The sequence below is a fragment of the Camelus bactrianus genome, chromosome 13, assembly GCF_048773025.1.
Source record: "Camelus bactrianus isolate YW-2024 breed Bactrian camel chromosome 13, ASM4877302v1, whole genome shotgun sequence".
Classification (NCBI taxonomy): domain Eukaryota; kingdom Metazoa; phylum Chordata; class Mammalia; order Artiodactyla; family Camelidae; genus Camelus; species Camelus bactrianus.
The window spans coordinates 63,756,814-63,779,550 of record NC_133551.1 but is presented as its reverse complement, the minus strand read 5'-3'; the positions used below and the strand labels follow the sequence as shown (position 1 = coordinate 63,779,550).

The 22,737-nt window shown below is 45.7% G+C and overlaps 1 protein-coding gene across 1 annotated transcript; it reads right to left on the bottom strand.

Annotated features, from left to right (window-relative positions):
* Positions 1 to 10,410: 10,410 nt before the first annotated feature.
* LACTBL1 (lactamase beta like 1) lies at positions 10,411 to 22,721 on the bottom strand. The gene is made up of 6 exons (XM_074377819.1): positions 22,658 to 22,721; positions 20,096 to 20,205; positions 18,045 to 18,202; positions 16,832 to 17,070; positions 12,821 to 12,926; positions 10,411 to 11,444 (listed from the first exon to the last, which is right to left on the bottom strand). Exons 1-6 carry the CDS (start codon positions 22,704 to 22,706, stop codon positions 10,463 to 10,465), a joined length of 1,644 nt encoding a protein of 547 aa, XP_074233920.1. The 5' UTR covers positions 22,707 to 22,721; the 3' UTR covers positions 10,411 to 10,462.
* Positions 22,722 to 22,737: the final 16 nt, after the last annotated feature.

The following is a 22,737-nucleotide window of genomic DNA, read 5'->3' as shown; positions in this document are numbered from 1 at the left end:
ATCAATAGGCAGTTGGATATATGGGTCTGGAGTTAGGGAAGCAGGCAGGGTAGATACAAATTTGGGGGTCTGGGGTTTGGCGAAGTGATTGTGTTTACCACAATCCAGAGAGGGAACAAAGAAGATGAGAGCAAATGCACGAGTGACAACAGTAACGGGTCTTGGGGTCAGAGCTGCTACAGAGCGCAGTGCAGCATGATGGGTGAGGACAACACAAAGGTGGTGGGACCAACACATTATTGTTGGGGTGGTGGAGGGAAGGAAGTGTTGGAAAGAGGATCCTGGAAGAAGTGACCTAGGAAGATAGGAGACAGTGGCTGGAAATTAGGGTGCTTAAAATTAAGATTATGGAAGGGTTGCTGTTTTCAAGGCAATGACCAAAGAAGTAGGGTGGATGGCAAAAGAAGGGTCAAGGAAATTGACAAAGGGCCAGGGTGTCGGCAGCATCATCCCATGTGGTTTTTGAAAGTATCAAGAATGATGTTGGAGAGGTTGGAAGGCATGACATCAAGCCAGGAGCTAAAATATTCAAGGCATGAGGAGTAGGGATGCCCAACAAGGCGGGTAGTGGGAGGTCTATCTGATGGCCTGACATTCAAGCAGGGAGAGTGTAACAGACCCTACCTTGCAGACCTTCATGAAGGTTAAATAGTTAACAGGTGCCAGAGTGCCCAGCAGCAAACAGCCTGGCACATAGTGGGGGCTCCTCAGTACTTTCTGCAGGAGCAGCCTGCCATGCCAGTTTGGATGAGAGGCAGGAGGATGGACTGAAGGTTGAGCTAGGTCTTCCTTCCATGGAGCTACTCTGCCCCCTGGGGGTAGGGGTCGGTAACAGGCAGTGTTGAGCCCCAGAGGAAGCTTGGCATCCTGGGGCTGGTGGGGTGAGGTATCTGACTCCCTGTCCCCTGCTCCCTACCCCCGCTAAGGTCCAGGTGAGTGTGTGCGAACCTAGAGACACAGCGATGGGGCCAGAAGCAGAGAAGTTGAACCAAAGGTTATCCCTGTATCACCTGCCCTAAATGCCCCTTCCAAACTCCCAACTCCTGACTTAATGATAATACTATGTCTCAGGTCCAGGCTGTTGGCCTCAGAATTTCTCTATGGTAAGAACTCAGGAGTAGCCATTCTGGTTGAGATGAGGAGCTGGGAAATTCTTCCCAAGGTTGTAGTTACCCAGCCAGTAGGCTATTTGTCTGTAGATTTCAAATTTATTGGGAATGGCTCGGGGAGGAGGCAGCTGATGAAGAATGCCACCCGTTGGCACTACCACCCACATTTTATCACTGAATGCCTGCAACCATCCGGAGATGCTTACTACCAAGGGTATGCTATAAAGTGTGTACCAACCAACCCGCCAAGCATACTTCATGAATGTTGGCTAACATTTCCATTTGAGTCAAGGAATAAGATAAGAGTGAAACAATGGGGGAGATGGGTGGGTGAAGGGACAAGACAGGGGAATGGGATTAAAATATATAAAAGATATAAAATATGTAAAGTACAAGGATATAGCATATAGCATAGAGAATATAACCAATATTTTATAATAACTTTAAATGGACTATAATCTATAAAAATATCGAATCACTAAATTGCATACCTGAAACTCATACAACATTGAAAATCAGCTTCAATTTTTTTTTAAGTGAAACAAAGAAGGTTTATGTTGAAACTTTACACAATGACATGGGTGACTTCTTTGCTGAATCAGATAATAGTTTTCCAATACTGGAAGAGTATTTCCTCAATTTTTTGTGCTATTCACTATGTCAAATTTTTAGATTTAATCTGCATTGACATGTTATCCATTACTTTCTCAGGTCTAGACAACCAACAAAATGATACACAGATCAAGCCCTGATGTGTAGCAATTGCCATTTTCCACGGTGGAAATACTCCCACCAAGGTCGGTTCCAAACTACCAGTGTGAGTCACTGAACACAGACTTTGGAAGAGATGCTCAGTAACATATTATTTTTTCAATTTTTGGCTTATAAACAACAGAAATGTGTTTCTCACCATTGTGGAGCCTGCAAGTCCTAGATCAGGGTGCCTGCATGGCCCTGGTTCTGGGGAGGGCCCTCTTATGCGGTGCAGACTGCCGACTTCTCATTGTGTCGTGTGGCAGAGGGCAGAATTCTGCAATCCATCATCACACAATATCCCCCAAATCCAGACACAATAGACGTAAATAATCTCAAGAACACAGACAATAGTAACACATAGTAAAATAACTCGGCAGTGATTCGTTTTGAGTGTTGTCTTTGTTTTCAGTATAATTTGTGCTACCGTAAATTTTGCTTCCCAAAATTCCTGGAACTGTTAACAACTGGCTCTTGCCAGCCAGTGTGAACTGACTCCAGCACCACCCTGGGCCCTTATCCTGTTCCAGAACGGTGGAAACTGAGGCTCACAGACACAAGGTGTCTTATCTGTTCAAGGTCAAGCTGCATCCTAGTCGGGGTAACGCTCAGGTCTATTATTCTCTCCAGCTGAGTTCTTTCACCTGTTCCCTAGATTTTCCAGCTCCCTTCTCAGGAAGATCTGGCACCTTCGCTCCCCACATCTTTTCTCCGTCCCTAGACACAACAGACAGAATTTCCTCTTCCTCCTCCTCCCTCTTCAAAACCAGTCCTGAGGCCGGACCCTTCCTCACACTGTTCCAGGGACAATAAACCCTGGAGCCTCTGAGGCCAGACAAGGAAGAGCAAGGCACACCCAGCGCCATCCAGCCAGCACATGCTCGAGTGCCCCATTCAGAAGGTTCGTCCTTAGCTCTCACCTCTAGGTGGTAGAAGAGCCGTGGAGCCCGCAGCGCTGTGGTGGAACCCCACCGATACACTTGTGCCCTTGGGCAAGTCACTTCACCTCCCTGAGTAAAATGGGGCTTATAAGCCCCACCCTCAGGGTTGCCACGACAACTATCTAAACCCTGCCTGACTTCTTTTCTCAGTTTCCTTAAAGGGCATGATTCAGTGGATGCCGGAAAGCCGCCCACTTGTCCCCGAGGCCTGGAATTCCACTGTAAAGGGTCGCACCCTGGGTTTTCAGCACTGCCTTCTTCCAACTGTTCTTAATGCCATTACACTCGGAGAAGCAGCTGGTCAGTCCTGAGCGTCCTCAGGAGTGAGCTTCTTCGGACTCCTCCCCTGACTGAGGCCCTGGGCTCTCCCCCTCTTCCCTCTCTCTCCCTCCTGTTGGAGGGAGAGCTGTGGCCTGACCTCCCCGCACCAGGCCCACAGCCAGAGGCCCTGGCCTGGGTCTTCCCTTCACGGAGTCTTAGTCTTACTCTTACCGGAAGGGAAATCCCACCACGTTACCTGCAGTCCCTCTAGGTCATCCTGAGAGGCTCGTGGTTCACTGCAACCAGCCTTGAATGTCCGTCCCTGGACAGTCCTGATCCCTGATTAGCAACTGAATTCCCCTTTGCCATGTCCCCTCGCATATTCAAAGGTTCTGGAGATTAGGACGTGGACAGCTTTGGGGGGTCAATATTCTGCTTAAGACAGTGGGTTACATTTCCATTAACAGCCAACATTCTGATGCTCAGAACATTCCTCAACCTGTTTAATAACAGGCTCTCCTTTGATGCCCCTTCTGGGGTCCCCTGCAAATACCAGTATCTCTTGGGGAAGGGCCTGGGCAGTATCATTTTGCTAGTGTCCCCCATCAAGTCCCCCCAACCCATAATTCTTCCTATACACTCCAGGTCTTCAGCTGCCTCAAACAGCAATGGCAGGTACACGTATTAAACCCCTGAGCACACTAGACACTGCTGGAGACAGGCTGGCCTAAGTTTGAATCCTGCCCCACCATTTGCTAGTTGAATAATCTTGGGAAAGTGATTCTTCCTACTCCTGAAGCTCAAGCACTTTGTCTATAAAATGGAAATGTCCCTTCCTTCATGGGATTTCTGTGTGGCTAAAACAATATAACGTATGTAGAATGTCTATCCTGGAGTCTGGCAAACATCTATCCATCTATTCATCCATCCATCTGTTGAATTTTCCATTGAACCATCCATCCCTCTATCCTTTAATTTACTTACCCATTAATTTATTCATTCATTCCTTTGTCCTCTCATCTATTATCTACCTTTCTATCCACCTGTTCATTTATTAATGTATCCATCCATCCATAAAACCATTCATTGAACCATCCATTCATCCAACCACTTACCCAAAAGAAAAAAAAAGTGTGGGGGAGGAGCATGCTACATGCTTTAAACACATGACCTCATTTAATCCTCATAGTCCCACAAAAGAAGCAGTATTAATGTTATTCCCATTTAATAGGTGATAAAACTGAGGCACAAGAGATAAATTAATCTATGTAAGACCCATTAAGTGGTATAGCCAGGAGTGAACCCAGCAGCTGGGCTTTAGAACTGTAAACCCTAAACACTATACTACCCTGCCCCTAAACAGGCCCATGGAGTCTCTTCACCCCACTGGAGGCAGATTCTGAATTCCCCACAACCCAGGCCACACACTGGACTGTCATTTTTGATAAGACTTTACCAAAGGTTCAGGAATAACCAGCAGAATGTTCAGGGGTACACAACAGGGGGACATGCCAGTCTGGCAAACCCAAATGGCTTCACTCACAACATGTTTGGAGCTTTGCAGGGATGGCTGGGAGGCTGGGCTTGTCTGGGACTGTCAACCTTAAGTGTCTACATGTAGCCCCTCCAGCACAGTGGGCCTCAGCAGAAGCAGACTATAAAGGCTCAAGGCCCCAAGAAAATATCCAAGAGAAGAAGTGAAAGCTGCCCGGGTCTCAAGGCCTGGGTCCACAAACTGGCATCTCATCACCTCTATCATATTCTGTTGGTCAAGCAGGCCCACCAAAACAGACTACATCCTAGACCACAAAAACACTCAACACATTTTTTAAAAATTGAAATCATACAAAGTGTGTTCTCTGACCACAGTGGAATCAAATTAGAAATCAACAGCATAAAGCTAATGGGGAAAGCTCTGAACACGTGGAAACTGAACAACATACTTCTAAATAACGCATGTGGTCAAAGAGGAAATCTCAAAAACAATTTTTTAAATGCACTGATCTTAATGAAAATAAAAATACAACACATTAATATTTGTGGGACATAGCTGAAGCAGTACTGAGAGGAAAATTTACTGCACTTACATCAGAAAAGAGGGAAAGTCTTATACTCGTAAAGTAAGCCTCTACCTTAAGAATTTAGGGGGAAAAAAATTCTAGAAAAAAGAAGAGCATAGTAAGCCCAAAGCAATCAGAGGAAAGAAATGATAAGAGAACAGAAGACATCAGTGAAACTGAAAACAGAAAAGCAATAAAGAAAATCAATGAAACAAAAAGTAGTTCTTTGAAATGATTAATAATTGACAAACCTCCAGCAAGACTAACAAAGAAAAAGAGAAGACATAAATTAGCAGTCTCAGAAATGAAATGGGATATCATGACACACCCTGCAGATGCCAAAAGGGTAATAAGGGAATACTATGAACAACTCTACAAGTCAATTTGACAACTTTGATAAAATGGAACAGTTCTTGAAAATGCACAAACTACCACAACTCACTCATATGAAACAGACTGTTTGACTAGTCCTGCAACCATTGAGGAAATGGAATTCATAATTTTTTGTAATTCCCAAAGAAGAAAATCTCCAGGCCCAGAAAGTTTCACTGGAGAACACTACTCAGTGTTTTAATTCTTCTTACAATCTCTTTCAAGAGATAGAAGAGGATAAAACACTTCCCAACTCATCTTATGAAGCTAGTATTACCCTGAGACCAAAACCAGACAAACACAGTAAAAAAGAAAAGAAAAGAAACTATAGACCAATATCTCTCATGAATATAGATGCAAAACTCTTTAACAAAATTTAGCAAATAGAATTCAGCAATTTATGGAAAGAATTATACACCATGACCAAGTTTGTTTATTTATTTCAGGGATACGAGGCTGGCTCATTATTCAAAAACCAATCAATGTAATCTTCAGATTAACAGGCTAAAGAAGAAAAATTACATGGTCATATCAATTTATGCAGAAAAAATATTTTACAAGACTCAAACCTTTGTATGATTTTTAAAAATACTCTCAGAAAACTAGGAACGGGGGAGAATTTCCTCAACTTGAGAAGGCGCATCTGCAAAAAACTTACAGCTAACTTACAGCTAATTTACAGCTATTTCATGGTCAAAGACTGAATGCTTTCTTCCTAAGATCAGGAACAAGGCAAGGACACCTACTCTCACCACTCTTACTCAACATAGTACTGGAAGTACTAGTCAGAAAAATAAGGAAGGAAAGTGAAATAAAAGGCTTACAGATTAAAAAGGAAGAAAAAAACTGTCCATATTTGCAGATGACATAATTGTCTACATAAAAAATCCCAAAGAACCTAAAAACAAAAAACTTCTCAAATGAATAGGTAAGTACAGTACAGTCACAGAACATAGGATTAACACACAAAAAAACCCAATTGTTTTTCTATATACCACCTATAAACATGTGGCCACTAGATTAAAACTATAATACCATTTACAAATACTCCCCCTAAAATGAAATACTTAGGTTTAAATCTAGCAAAACATATATAAGACTTCTATGCTGAAAATTACAAAATGTTGATAAAAGAAAGCAAAAAAGATGTAAATAAATATACTATATTCATAGATTGGAAGACTCAACATAGTAAAGCTGCCAGTCTCTTCAGATTTAATAAAATTCCTATCAAAATCCCAGCAAGACTTTTTGTAGATACAGACAAGATTATTGTAAAATGTATATGAAAAGACAAAGAATAGCTAAAACAATTTTGAAAAAGGAGAATAAGGGAGGAATCAGTCTACCCAATTTCAAGGCTTGCATTTTATCTACAGTAATCAAGACGGCATGGTATTGGTGGAAGGACACATAGACCAATGAAAGAGGATGGAGAACCAAGAAATAAGACCCCCCAACAAATATGCCCAACTGATTTTTGACAAAGGGGCAAGAGCAATCCAATGGAAGAAAGACAGCCTTCTCAACAAGTAGAGCCGGAATAACTGAAAATCCACAGGCAAAACATTAACTTCAACCTAAATCTCACACCTTTTACAAAAATCAACTCAAACTTAAATATGAACGTAAAATGATTAAAAAAAAAACCTTTAAGAAAAACCACAGGAGAAAACCTTTGCAAGTTAGGGCTAGGCAAAGGGTTCTGAGACTTGACACCAAAAGCATGACCCATAAAAGGAAAAATGGATTAATTAGTATATTAAGTTTCCTGAGCTGTTGTAACAAATGACTGCAAAATTGGTAGTTTAAAACAAAAGAAACGTACTCTCTCACAGTTCTGGAGGCCAGAAATCTGAAATCAGTATCACTGGGCCAAAATAAAGGTGCTGAGAGGGCTGTGTTCTCCAGTGGCTCTCATTCCTTGCCTCCCCTGCCTTTTGGTTGCATCATTCCAATCTCTGCCTCCTTGGTCACACTACCTTTTCTTCTTCCATCTGTGTTAAATCTCCTCCTGCTTCTTTTTTATAAGAATACTTGTGATTTCACTCAAGGTCCACCCCAAGAAGCCAAGATAGTATGCCATATCTCCAATATCAGTAAGATCCTTACCTTAATCACGTCCAGAAAATCCTCTTTTGGTCATATAACATAACATTCATAGGTTCCAAGGATTAGGATGTGTACATCTCTGGGGGGCCATTATCCAGCCTACCATAATTGACTTGGTCAAAACTTAAAAATTTTGCTTCATGAAAGGCCCTGTTAAGATGATGGAAAGACAAGCTACAGCCCAGAAATTATTTGCAAACTATATCTCTGACAAAGGAATAGTACCTAGAATATGTAAAGAATTCTCAAAACTCAACAATTTTTTAAATCCAATTAGAAAATGGACAAAAGACGTAAAGAGACATTTCACTGAAGAAGATATACAAATGGCAAAAAAGCACATGAAAAGATTTTCAATGTCATTAGTCATTAGAAAATTAGAGTTACAAAAATAAAAACAGTGACAGTACCAAATACTTGCAAAAATGTTGAGAAACTAGATCACTCATACACTGCTGGTTGGAATACAAAATGGTACAGTGACTCTGGAAAGCAGTTTGGCAGTTTCTTTGAAAAAAAAAAAAAAGATACCATTCGGCCATCAGTTGCCCTCCACGGCATTTATTCCACACAAGTAAAAACTTAGGTTCACACAAATACATGTAAATAAATGTTCAAGTCAGCTTTATTCATAATAGCCTAAAATTGGAAACAATCTAGACGTCCTTCACCAAGTGAACAGTTAAATAAACTGTGGTACAGCCACACCATGCGACCACTACTCTGCAACAAAAAGACGCAAGCTGTTGATACTCACAACAGTTTAATGAATCTCCAGAGACTTATGCTGAGTGGAGGGAGAGGGAAATCCCAGAAGATTCCATACTGTATGACTCCTGTCAACAGAAATAATCAATAACCAATCTGTAACAAGAATAAAGGAGAGTTTTATTTGAGCCAAACTGAGGACCAAAGCCCAGGAGACAGCCTCTCAGGTAGCTCTGAGGAACTGCTCCAGAGAATCATGGTTTTCAGCACAGTTTTGTATCTTGTCAGAACAAATAACACCAAACATGACAGGGGTACGTTCCATCAAAGTTTCAAAAAAAATACAGATTAGCAGGTACACAGCAAGTCAGGATGGTCTTGGCACCTGAGGAGGGAGACTTATCAAAGGAGTAGTAGCAGTGACATCTCAGGGAGGGAGGCATTTATCTCTATCTTCAAAACCTACATTCCTTACTTCTGGACAATACACCCTTTTCTTTAACAGTTACAGAAAAGCAACAATGTAGGTTTGATAAGTCCCAAGGCAGGCTGTTCTAGTTAGTATAAAGTGCAAGCTAAGTCATGTATAAGCCAGAATGCCTGCCCCATACCTCAACATGTGAAAATTTCTTCCATCTCTCCATTTATGTAATATTCTTGAAAGGACAAAACCACAAAAATGGAGAACAGATTGGTAGTTGCCAGGGGTTAAGGAGGGAGTGGGGTTGATAAATGAGTGGATGTGGCTAGAAAAGTGCAAAAATGAGGGATTCTTGTGCTGATGAAAATGTTCTGTACCATGACAGTATCAAAGTCAATAACTTAATTGTGATACTGTACTATAGTTTTGCAAGATGTTTCCATTGGAGGAAACTGGGTAAAAAGGGTACACTAGTTATTTCTTACAACTGCATATGAATCTATAATTATCTCAAAATTTAATTTTTAAAAGGATGTGTGAAATATAAGCCTAAATTTTGTATTAGATTCAACAGGCATAAAATTCATCAAAATTTAAAAACTGCTCTTCAAAAGACGCCCATTAGGAAAAGGAAAAGGCAAACCAAAGACTGGGGGAAATCTTTGCAACACCTATATCTGACGAAGGATTTCTACTCAGAGCAGTTAGAGAACTTTTACAATATGATAAATACAATGCAATTAAAACCACAGTGAGACAGGACTTCACAACCACTAGCATGACTAAAATTGAAAAGACTAATAATACTAAGTAGTAGCAAAGATGTGGAGAAACAGAACTATTGGATATTGCTGGCGGGAAGATAAAATGGTACCAGTGCTTTGGAAAACTGCATGGCAGTCACACGTAGCTATTTACCCACGAGTAATGAAAGCATATATTCACATACAAGAAAGACTCATACAGGAATGCTTTTTCATAATAGCCCCAATCTGTAAACAACCCAAATGTCTATCAACAGGTGAATAGATAAACAAATTGTGCCATATCCATACAACCAAATACTATTCAGCAATAAAAAGGAACAAAATACTGTTATACACAAAGACTTTTGAACCTCAGAATGAATGAACCTCAGAAACATCATGCTGAGCAAAAGAAGACAGACACAGAAGATTGATTTCATTTATATGAAATTGCAGGACAGGCCAAACTTACCTAAAGTGATAGAGTAGACAGTGGTTGCCGGGGGGCTGAGAGCAGGGGAGGGCACTGACTGCAAAGCAGTAGGAAGGACGTTGAGAGGGTGATGAAAATTTTCTATATCTTGATTGTGGTGATGGGTATAAATATTTCTCAAAAATCATCAAACCAATAATGTGTGCATTTCACTTTATGTAAATTATAACTCAATAAGCTTGATTTTTACGACACAATGCTAGACTATTTTTTGGTCTTAGATTCAACAGACACAAAAGTACTCTGCCAACTTGCTATTAAAGTTTCTAAATGCTCACTAAATTTCTGTACTTAACTCTTCCGCTCCCATGGATAACAGTTTGCCAACCGGCTGTGGTCCGCGGACCACACTTTGAGTAGCATTGCCCTACCCAACTTTGCCAACTCCTCAGGTATTTTAACAGACACCCCTGTAGCCTTACCTTGCAAAATTAGGTTGGAAAGCTGGGAGGCAAGAGAAGAGGGCACTCAGAAGAGAGCCCAGGGTCACTGGGTCTTGAATACCGGCTTGTGCGGCAGCCGCAGCACCCGGTACGTGTTAAGGCCCGGCACGTCGAAGCCGGGGGACAGCCCGTGGCGGTCCAAGGGATAGAAGTTGACCAGCTGCCCATGCTGGGCCTCGAGGGACAGCCAGGAGTCGCCGAGCGGCAGCGCGCACGGAAACTCGCGCGCCACGTGCAGCTGGAAGACGCGGCCGCGCAGGTGACGCAGCGTCAGCGTGCGGAACGCTGGGGGCACCAGCGCCTCCACCCGGGGCCCGAACTGGCGCAGGCGCAGCTCGCCTGCCGGCCCGGCGCGCACCTCGTAGAAAGTCAGGTTGCCGAAGGTGAAGTAGCCCGCGAAGGGGTGCGCGCTGGGCGGCGGGGCGGGGCTGAGCTCGGCCTCCCGAAGGGCCCTCTCCATGGCCGGCAGGAGCACTTCGTAGGCCTGCGCCACCAGGTCAGGCCCCGGCGGCCGCGGCCCGGCAAGGAGCAGCACGAGGCCCAGGCGCAGCGGCGGCACCAGTGAGAAAGTGGCGGCGTAGCCGTCCAGGTCGCCGTCCTTGCGCACTACGCGGTAGCCCCGCTGCGCGTGGAACTCCCACGGTGTGCCCGTCTCATTGGCGAAGTAGGCGCCGGGGCAGGCCAGCAGCGGCGCCAGCAATGTCTTGGCCGCATCGGGTCGCAGAAGCCGCTGGGGCCCGCTGCCCAGGAGCACCATGGCCAGCTTGGCCAGGTCAGCGGGGGTGGAATACATCTGGCCCGAAGGGCGATACCAGCCGAGGTCGTAGAGTGGCGCCGGCCGCCCGCTGCCGTAAAAGCCAGCTGCCAAGCGGGCGCGTACAGGAGGCGTAAGATCGAAGCCCGTGTCTACCATCTCCAGCGGCTCCAGGACATTCTCCAATATCCAGCGCTGGTAGTCACCATGGGCGGTGTGGGCTGCCAGGACATGAGCCAGAAGCGAAAAGGCCAGCGTGCTGTAATGGCATCTGGAAGAGGAGGGGGTGAAAGCTGGGATGCAGCTGAGGATGGACATCTCTAGGCCCTAAATAGCCCCTTCCTACAGGCTCGGACTGAAAAACCACCAGTTTATTTGAACTTGGCGGGACCTGCTTCACTGCATCCCAGGTGGCCAGACCCAGCAGAGACTTCGGAAATCATTAGCGACAACTCACTATTCTACATCTGGAAAGAGGAAGGGCCAGAAAGGAGCAGAGAATTGCCCAGGGTCACAGCATTTTTGGAGGAGACCTGGGCTTGGCAATGCATCTGGGAAAGTGGTAAAACAAATCTCCTTGGTCCTTTACAGTTTAGTGTAATTGCTTTATCAAATGGAAAACTGGAGTCTCAGACTAGCAGGGGTTGGAGTTGGGGTTGGGGTAGGGGGGGAATAACGATAGCTATCATGTCGCTCAAGGATAACAAATAGGAGGCGGGATTTCACCCCTCCCTTCTTATATCAACCATGGCAGACACCAAAAATGGGTAGTAAGTCTCTTTTCTTTCCCAGAGCAGATGCAGTTTCAGAATGTCTAAAATAGGGCCTCAGAAAGGTACAAGAATGGATGAAAGTGCACAAATCCTATTAGACATTCCTGAACTCCAGCCCAATCTCCTTTTTTTAACAGATGAGGAAAATGAGGTTCATAGAGGCAAAATACTTCCTCTGAGGTCACACAGCAAGTTAGTGGCAGAGCTGGAAGGACTCTAGCCTACATATGCCTGAGTATTACCTAGATCCTTTCTTCCCTAAGAGAAATGGGGCCTGAGGTTCAGCACTTGGAGAAGCAGAGGGGCAAATTTAGAAAAAGGGCACTGCCTAGGGCCTGGAAGGGAGCATCTGAAGCAAAGGAGTGCCAGCTGTCCTCTGCCCAGCTCCACAGCCCCACTGCTCCAGGGTTTGGGCGTCTCTGTTCAGTGGCTACTCCAGCTATCCCCTCCCTATCTCATCAGCATCCCATTTATTTTCAGCATTTGGCAAAATCTGTATTTATCTTGTTTGTCTGCTCACTGTTAAGATGTTCACTGTCCACTCACAGGAATGCAAAGTCCATGAAGAGTGACCTGGTTGGATCCATTCACTGCTGTTATCTCAGTTTAGCACACAATAGGTGCTCAATAAATGCTGAGTTGATTAATAGAGAGAGCATAAGGTTCAAACAGAAATGGATTTGGGCCCAGCTCCCCACTGCCTTGCTCTGTCATCCCTCTGTGGGCCTCAGTCTTCCCAGCTGTAGAATAGGGGTTATCATCAGTGATCTCTGAGGTCTTTCCTGGCTCTGACCACCTAGGTTCTCTTCCAGGAGGGGGTGTGTCACCTTCTGAGGTTCCTAGCATTGGCAGAGCATCAAGGCTCACTCCTCACCTGGTTCCTGGGTCCGCCACCAGCACATCATCCTTGAGCAGGCTCAGGGCCTCCTGGGTGCTGCCCCTCCACAGCAGCGAAGTCGAGCGGAGCCTTCGGGGCAACCCTAGAGGGGAGCAGTGGTCAGACCTGCTGGGTCAGCTGAGGGTGGGATGGTGGAACCATGGGTGCACTCCCTCTCTCCACCACCTCCCATGGGTTGAACGACAACAACAAAATCACCTTAAAAAAAAAAGTCTAGCATGGACTCTAATCCTGCCTGTGTTTCACTGGGCAAGCCATTCAACCTCTCTGAGCCCTAATCCCTTCATCTGTATATGAGGGAAATAACAATTATATCATAGGGCTGGTGTGAAGACTTGGTGAAATAAAATGCTTAGCATGGTGCCTGGTCATAGTAACTGCTCAAAAAGTAATTGTTATCATCACCGATAGAAGTTTGATTCCATAAAATTGTCAAGGTCAGTGTCCAAATAGGTTTTGTGGAAATTGCTCCTCTGACCACCTGGAATTTTCTGGATTAGGATTCTTTCCATCCATTCACTCAACAATAGTTTTCAAGCATCTCTTTTGTGCCAAAGACTGTTCTGGGTACTGGAATTCAGGAGTGAACAAAACAAAGTCCTTTCCCATGTGGAGTTTACATTCTAGTGGAGGGGACAGACAAGAAGCAAATAAACATTCATGGTATCGAGAAAAATAATTCCACGTATGAAGGGAAGGATTGTTACTTTATAGTAAGTGGTCAGAGGAAGGCTTTTCATGGAGAAGATGACCTGGAGGTGAGACCTGGAGGACATGAGCAAGAGAGCCACACAGCTCTATGAGGAAAGAATATCTCAGGCAAAGGGAAGAGCAAGTACAAAGGCCCTGAGGCAGTAATGTCTTGGTATGTCTAAGGATCGGCAGGAAACAGCCAGTGTGGCTGAAGAGGAGTGAGAAAAGGGGAGACTTTGGAGGTGAGAAATACTAGGGGTACAGGCACCAAGTACTTAGGGTGCTGTAGGCTACTGTAAGGATTTGGCCTTTTTTCTGAGTAGGATGTGGCCACTGCAAGGATTTGAGTAGAGGAATCATGCAATCTGACATATATCAAGGTTGCTCTGACTGCTGTGTGAAAACAGACTTTGCAGGGCACTGGCAGAAGCAGGGAAGCCTGTAAGGAGACTTGCAAGTGATGGTGGATTGGATGAGGGTCCTAGCAGTGGAGGTGATGAAGAATGGATGGATTCTGGACATATTTTGATAGTGGAGCCAACAGAATTTGCTACTGGAGGGGGTGTGGAGGGTGTGGGAGTGAGAAGTATCAGGGATGCCTCAAGGCTCTAGGCCTGAGCAACCCGGGTTTGGAGTCCCAAGTCCTGGGTTTAAATTATGATTCAAACATTTCTTGTTGTGTGGCCACAAAGCATGTGCTTTACCTATCTGAGCCTCTACTTGCTCACATTTAAGTGGGCTGAAGCACCTGCAGTGGTTTTCCTGAGGTGTTGCAAGACTTAACTAAAAATGGATGAAAAGCTCCAAGAATGGGAGAAAGCTCTAGCTGAGGGTGAAGGTCAGTCGTAAAAGACACTGAGAGCCTGTAACAGAGTTATTCAGGAAGCTGTATGCTCAGCTGGCCCCTTTGGGACTGAGAGGAGACATGTAAGGTGTTTTTAAACTGACTACACAGAGCCAGCCTAGTACTGGGTTCCCCAGGTATAGATGACCAAGCATCCGCAATGTACCCCTAGAGGGAGCCCTGGGTCAGATTATAACCAGGAGTGGATTTAATAGAAGGCTCATGGAGCAAAAGCTCTGGGACCCCACCCCTGCATGACCCCTTCCAAAGCCTGTATCCAAGTTTGAATTTATAATATTGTACTTTTAAAGAGGACCCCCAAATTATATCTGCATCAGGCCCCAATAAATCTAGGTCTATACCTGGCTGGTAATAACCAGAGCTACATTGACAAATACCTACCGTGTGCCAGATATTCTGCTATGTGGTTGACATTCATTAGCACATTTAATCCCCTAAAATAGCAGGAACCAGTCATTTTACAGAGGAGAAAAACAAGGCTCAGAGCGATTATGTAACTTTCCCAAGATCACACAGTTAGGAGGAGGCAGAGCTAGAATTCCAGTGCTGGTGCCCTTAACTGCTGGGCTGACCTCCCTGAAGACTCTGATCCTGTCCTGCCTGGGCAACTTCAGGAGGCTCCATTCCCTAGCTGAGCCTCAGGTTCACCATCTGCTAATGGGAGTGATAGCCAGCTATGTCCAGAGCCTGAGAGCTCAGGCCTGAACACACTTTGTAAAATGATGAAATAGTAGGCAATGGAGAGGGATTCCTACCGTCTAGAGCTGATGGGTTGATGACTGCAAATATGAGCAATAGAAGGTATTTGGAGTGGTGCTGATGGCGCCTGCCTTCTCCCCCTTCACTGGGTCAGTCACCACGCAGCACAGCCCCCTGCCCACCTACATGCACACCTTCTCTCTAAACCAGCCCTCCTCATTCACAGGTGGCAAGTTGGCATAAAAGGCAGTGGAAGGCCCTTCACAAGCTCCCAGAGCAATCCCTCAGCATCCAGCCCTTTCCTGAGCCAGTCCTGCCCAATTCCTGTTGACTGGTTTTGTCTTCCACTATCCCAGCGTGCCTTTGCCCTCCCACCATGTTGACTTCTTGACTTTTTAGCACCTCTTTTGTTATCATTATCATCAGTATTATTATATAATTTATTTTAATAATTCAGCTACATGATTCAAAATTCCAAAGACACCAAAGGGTACACAATGAAAAATTTTCCTCCCACTCTTCTCCCCAGCCACCGAGTTCCCCTCCCTGGAGGCAACCCAATGTTTCAATCTTTTTAGTTCCCTTACAAAGATATGCGATGCACATGTAAACATATATATATAATCATATACATAACATATGTGTGTTATATAATATGTACATTATACTGATTATGCATATACATTCATATGTATGTGCATTATGTGTGTATACATTATTTTATTTATTTATATGGTAGCATTCAGTATGTGCTGTTATGAGCTTTTCTACCCACTTAACTTTGTATCTTAGTGCATCTCAGTACATAAGGACATTATTACCCTTTTTTTTAAGGGCTACATAGTATCTGATTGTATAGCTATGTCATAGTTTATTTAGTTATTCCCCTATTTACGTTTAAGTTACTTCTATCTTTTTTTCCCTAGTACAAACAGTGCTATAGAATAACTGTGTACATACCTCCTACTGCACATGTGTGAATACTCTGTAAGAGAATTTCCTAAAAGTGTAATTGCTGAGTCAAAGGATATATGCATTTTTGTGGTGGATGTTACCAGTAACCCTCCATACAGGTTGCACCAATTTAAATTTCCACCACTCATGTAGAAGAGAGCCTGTTTCACCATAACTTCACCAACTCAGTACACCCACCATTATGGCCTTTACCAATCTGATGGGGGGAAATGTCTCTCAGTAGATTTAATTTGCATTTATTTTGTTATGAATGAGGTTGAGCATCTTTTAATATGTTTTAATATTCATAAGAGCCATTTTTATTCCTTTTCTGGGAACTATCCTGTTCCTCTCCTTTACCCATTTTTCTGTGGAGTTATTGGTCTTTGTGTTGATTTATAGGTGATCTTTATGTATTAAGGGAAATTAATGTATAATTACAGAATATATATAAAATATGTAATTTGCAGAATTGTCTCCAAAATTCACTTGTTGAATTGTTCTTGATCCAATAAGCAGATCTTGACCTGTCAGCTTGCTTTTGACCTGCCAACGGATTTTGGTTTCTCTACTTGATCTAAATTCCCAGGTTTCACCTCAGCTTTTTCCTCGTCAGCTCTTTCTACCCTTGGCCCACCATCCAGGGAGGGTAAAAGGGAAGTATGGCCAGTTCAGAAAGAGAGAGTGGGCTCAGCCTGGCTGGATGAGAACCTGTTCCTTGGTTCCCCAACCTGAAATGGTTTGGGCTGAGCTAGATTAAATGCAGAGCCACTCACCTGAGAGCTGGCTGGCCATCCGTCGGAGGGTGACAGGTGATGGCCTTGGAGCTGGGCCCACCTCCTGCAGCCCATCCATCAGGTTCTGTTGTTTGGGGGCTGATGCCATGCCCAGTGGGTTGTTAATGGTGAAGGTGCTCGCATAACGTTCCAGAGGGTCATCTAGAGAGGCTACGATGCCCTCCTCCCACAGGCGGTACAGCATGAGGACGGGAAAGATCTTGGAGATGCTGGAGATCCTGGAAGGGGGCGTGGTGGGGAACAAGGGTGCACAGAGCATCCTGTTGGCCCCACAATCCACCTCCACCCCGTGCCTCCAGCCTCCAACATTCTAGTATAATAGGAAAATGCTGAGTCTGCCCTTATTCAGTGTCTCAGATAGAAATTCACTAGCCTCTGCTAGTGAATTTGGGATGCTAGAGAACATTCCAGAGGCAGTGAGCCTGGGCCAGATGACACTCTTGAGCACCTACCCCATGCTAGCCCCTTCATCAGGCACTTCCCACTCTGGGAAAGATCTGCCTCTCAACAGCTGAGTGGCCTTCCGCAAGTACTAGACTTTCCTGAGATTCAGTTTAATTGTCTGTTTCATGGGTTGTAAAAAGAATTGAATGAGATTGTGCATACAGAGTGCTTGGCCACATACTTGGCAGGCAACAAATGCTCAGTAAGTGATAGCAAATATAATTATTGCCCCCTGCCTGGCACATAGCAGGTGCAGTGTGAATGGAACCCCTGTAATCCTCACAGCACCTCTGGGAGCAAATGTTCACTTTGCGTGGTGAGCTTTAAGGATCCTGCAGGCAACACCCAGGAGGGCAGACTCTGGGTGTGCAGCAGATTGTCCCAAATTGCTCCCATCTGGGCCACTGCTGCTGACTAGCAGAGACCTGGGATGAAGGCCCAGGAACTGGCTACAGTTTCTTTGTGGCACATGGAAGAGGGGTAGGGCAGTGGCCTTTTCTGATTTGGGTATAAGAGCTCTCCAGAAGGGATTCCTTCCTGACCTGTTATCGCTGTGGTGTGATGTTAGGCACTCTCTGGTCCTCTCTGGACCTCAGACTCCTCATCTATAAAATTGTCAAGACTTAATAAAGGGCTCTGATAGCTCAGACCCCCAGTCATGATTCTCTTGAGTCCCTCTACCTCCTAAGTCCCCCTTGTCCTCCCATCCCTCACCCCCTCCACAGGACCCTGTTGGTCCCCAGCTGACCGGTACATGGTGTACTCATTGGGGGGTCCAGAAGCCGGGTCTGAACCATTCTTCCTTCCAAAGTTCCTGGTCCAGAGCACAGTGTCATTGTGGATGACTACTGCAGACATAGCAGCCAGGCCTGGTGCAGACAATGCCTGGCGCAGGATCCTGTCCACCTTGGAAGAGAAGCAGGTGGCTCAGAGTACAGGTGCAGAGACAGGCTCCTCCCCCTGCCCACATACCCCACTTACCATTCTGTCCACCATGGGATTCAGCCTGGTTCCCACCCCACACCCTGACACACAGCACCCCCTGCCTGGCTCCCCTCCATTCTCTCCCCCTAGTGGCTGGAGGGGATCCCAGTGAGCCTCTAGGTCTCAGGTTCTCAAACTGTGTCCCATGGGGTGGGACCCCCTCCCAGCTGCAATCAGAGCAGTCCTCTGGAATCCGTTTTATGTGTAGGGTTTCCTCACAAGACTTTTGTTCAAAGAAACATTTCCTTGGAAAAATATAAAAGGAGGGAGGGAGTGAAACTACTAATCTAATCAAGCCTTTGTCTGATGCCTTAGAAAATCTCCAGTAGGCCTAGTCTGATTCCCTAGTGTTGGAGAATTCACTATTTATGGAGGGCCCCTAGGCACTCTTTGAACATTTATTGAAAATACCTAATTATTTTCAATGATGAAATATAATGATGATGATAAGAGCTAACATTTATTGGATACTTAGAATGTGCCAAACACAGTATAAAATGATTTTCGTACATTGTCTCACTTCATCCTCATAATAAGTCAGTGCTAATTTCTCCTCATTTTGCAGATAAGAAAATTAAGTCTGTGAGATACAAAATGACTTGCCCAAGTGGCTGTTGGTTAATGGAATCAGGATTAGAATGCCATGCAAACTCCAACCCCAGTTCTTATTAACTGCCAGACCATCTGGTTGAGAGGTTTCACATACCCTGAACTAAGCTTGGTCTACCTGAAGTTTTCACCCCTGCACCAGCTTTGCCTCTCTGAACCTCAGTTTCTTCCTCTATAGATAGAGATCCATGAAGTAGTCATTTAAGAGGTTAGTGAGGTGCCTGGCATATACTAGGTGCTCACTGGAAGGCAGCCATGGTTATTATTGTTGCTTTATTTTTTTTAATTGCTTTGACCCCTGGGAGTCACATAGCACCCTTCTCCTCCCTCTCTTCACGAAAGCTTTCCATGTATTTGCAGGCAGTCATTGTTCTCTCTGCATTGGCCTACACCCTCTTTTATGTGGACACATCACCTTCGTCCCCTTCAACTGTTCCCTGGATGAAGTTTCAGCACCCTCTCCACCCGCCACCGCCAGGCTGCTGCTCACACACTGCTGATCACGTTTCATTTGTCTGTATGTCTCCTGAGGTGAGTGACCTAAGTGGGTAGGAGGTGGGGTCTGAATGGCACAGACTGGAGCTGGCTGACAACCCCCTCTAGTGTTGAGCCATCCTGCAGTGGTAAAAGTCGTGCTGTGGGGTGAGTGTCTTTAATCCTATTTCAATGGCTTCTGTGATCCTCTCACTTCCACTTATGGCCCTACCAGGCTGAATTTTCCTGCAGTTCTCTTTATGTGCCTTGTACTGACTCTGCTGCCTCTGGGCTTTTGCACATGCTTTTCCCTCTATCTGGAGCATACCCTTCATACCCTCAAGCTCCCTTATTGTAGACACGCCTATCCTTTGGGTATCTCCTACTTATTCACATCTCATTTCAGACAACACTTCCTCCAGAAGCCTTCCCTGACTCCAAGGCCAGTTCTTTTGTGTCCCCATAGCCCCCTAAACATCTTCTATCCTCACAGTAACCCTATGTTATAGCTGTCTTAACTGTTCCCCTCATTCCAAGACTAGTAACTCCTTGCAAGCAGGACAGTATTTTCTTCCTGCCATGTCCCTGGTACCCCGCACAGAGTAAGTGCTCAAGAATTATATGTTGACTGAATAAATGAATGATTGCTGCTACCAGTGCAGAGGGTGTGTCCTCCCCTTCATCAGCCGGGCCTAGCTGACACAGCCAGCCCTCTCCAGGGACATCACTGACCTTCTCCAGGGCCTCCTTCAACACAGGGAGAGGATGGGCCAGGGGCACAGGCTCAGGGTGCTGAGGACACATCCTCACGGGGTCAGAGGTCACCTCTGGCCCCAAGGAACCTGGAGGGAACATCACATGGTGAGTGGAGGGGACAGAGATCAGGATAGGCATCTCAGGGTCATCAGAGATGAGGTGGAAAGGTGGCAGCAAATGCCAGGCTCATGCCTTGGGGCCAGCCTTCCCAGTTGGCACAGCCTCACCAGGAGACATCAGCCATGGGCACCAATGGGCAAAGGGCAGGGTACTCCCGGGAGGAGACAGCACTGTCCCACACTCACCACCCGCTGCTTGGCCTTCAAGATGCCACCCTGGCCACAGATGCCAGTTGACAGCCCCTCTTTCCCACATGACCAGCTTCCTCCCTCCACGTGGTCAGCAGACTCAGACAGGATCCAGGTCTGTGGGACAGGCTTAGCCACGTCTCCCAGTTCTGATTATATATGTGGGTGGAGAAGTGGACTCGGGGCCCTACTTAGGCCTCAGGCCTAACCACCAGGAACAACTCATTCCATCCCCAGAGCCGGCATCCAGGCATCAGTGTTTGAGTCCCATTCTGCTCTTGTTCAGGTAGATGGCTTCCTTGGAACCTCAGGGAGAAGGTGTGGGCCTGGGCAAGACAGGATTCAGGCTGTGAGCCCATCACAGTGGCCCCCAGACCTCTCCGCATCCTCTGAGGATGGTGTGGGGTGGTAAGGGCACAAGAACCCCCTAGGTACTGCACCCTTCTCAAAACCTTTCACTGCCTCCAGGGACCACCCAGAACTGGGAGAAGGCTCCCTGAGGGAGGTTCACTGTGGACGCAAACTCTTTAAACCCTCCCACCGCTTGAATCACACTGGCTCTGTGACTTCTTGTGGCCAATAGAATGAGGCTGAATTGATTTTATGCCTCCCCCAAAGCCATGTCTTAGTCGGCCTAAGCTCCTGGGGAACACTGCCCCTTGTGGACAAGCCTGGGATAGCGAGCTTGAGAGGGAGGGTCCACATGGGGGAAAGGCCCAGCTGACTTGGCTGCTGCATTGGAGAGAGCCCAGGTTAGACCAGCAGCAGAACTGCCAGCCAGCCCACAGACTCATGAAGCCAGTAGGTTTGGGGTGGTTTGTTACTCAACATTAGATAACAGATATGGTCCCAAACAGGAAAATTACAAACTTTACAGAAGCTCTCCCAACAACTCCATGATATAGGTTTAATAATTGGAGTGGGGAGGTCTCAGCCAAAGCCCAAGCTTTGCTCAGCCTGGGACCCCAGGTCAGCCTGGTGTCTACAGCCGTGCCTTAATGTGAACTTTAACGTGCACAAGCTCGAAAATCGCCTGGGAATCTTGAAATGCAGATTTGATTTAGTAGACATTGGGGTAGGGCCTGGGTGTCCTCATTTCAAACAGCCTCTCAGGTGATGCCCATGTGAGGGTGAGGACATAGATCACGCTATGTGTAGTCAGCAGACCCAGAGCAGATCCATAAGCTATTTGTTTCCCACTTGTGACAAATTAAATACAAAATTTGAAAGAAAGCATTTAGAAACTTTTTATAGCAGTTTCTCAGACTAATTTTGTGTCTGTTGAATCTAATTATTCAAAACTTTGGCTTTTATTCTGTGGTCTTTTTTTTCCATTCGATTTCTCTAATAATTCATTTCTATCTAGTAGTACTGGTCTACTATGGATTGGTAGTTTGATAGTTTGAGAAGCATGGCCCTGGGGGACAGATCGACCTGCTTACTTGGGGACTATTTGCTTGAGGGATTAAGATGCACCTGATAAAGAAATTTACCCTAGAAAGAAAGGGTTGGGGTAGGAGAGGAAGACGCTGGCAAGAAAATAAAAGGAGCCATTTCTGCAAAAATCTATGGGACTTTGGGAGCACAGACCACCTTGTTGAGCCTTTGGCATCTATATCACAGGATGACTCAGAGAAATGGAGAGAGACATTCTCCTCAGCTTTAGCAGAGACCTGAGATTCTGGACCATCCAGGATCCCAGCAGATTGGAGGGTCCAAGGGTTGCTTTAGCAACAGAGGGCCTGGACGTTACCAGCAACGGTGGCTTATTTGCTGAGCCCTGACCAGCCCAGGGTGGAGATGCTCTAAGAAATGGCAGCTGCTGTCCATGGACACCTGTGTTGTTCTTTCCAAGGCCTTAGATGTAGCTGAGGGAGGGTGTTTAAAGGAGGGCAGGGCCTGGAGATCCCATCATGGGGGTTGAAAGCAGAGCAAGAGAAATATTGTTGGCACTTTTTGGGTTTTACCTGAGTTTTACCCCCAGAGTCAGTGGCTTAAGAAAACCCCAGTGGCATTAGACTCCGTTTATACACAAGGACATCGAGGCACACAGAGTACAATGAATGGCCCAAAGATGCACAGTTAATGAGATTTGGAGTCAGAATGGAGGCCAGAGCTTCTGAGTCTGAATCTTATGGTCTCCCCCTGCACCCTCAGATCAAGAGTGGCAGCTCTAAGCCGTGAGGACCCCTGGGGGTAGGGAGGAAGTCAAGGATGTTCCTATACTCACCTTTCTGCAGCTTGGGGAGGTAATACTGCCACAGGAAGCAGCCAGTCATGAGCACAGAGAGCAGGAAGAAGAAGCTGCAG

Coding starts and splice junctions, on each gene's coding strand:
- LACTBL1 (XM_074377819.1), bottom strand. CDS start 22,706: ATGACTGGCTGCTTCCTGTGGCAGTATTACCTCCCCAAGCTGCAGAAA. Junction 20,206..22,657: donor CCTCCCCAAGCTGCAGAAAG/GTGAGTATAGGA, acceptor TGTTCCCTCCAG/GTTCCTTGGGGCCAGAGGTG. Junction 11,445..12,820: donor GTGGCGGACCCAGGAACCAG/GTGAGGAGTGAG, acceptor CTCCTCTTCCAG/ATGCCATTACAGCACGCTGG.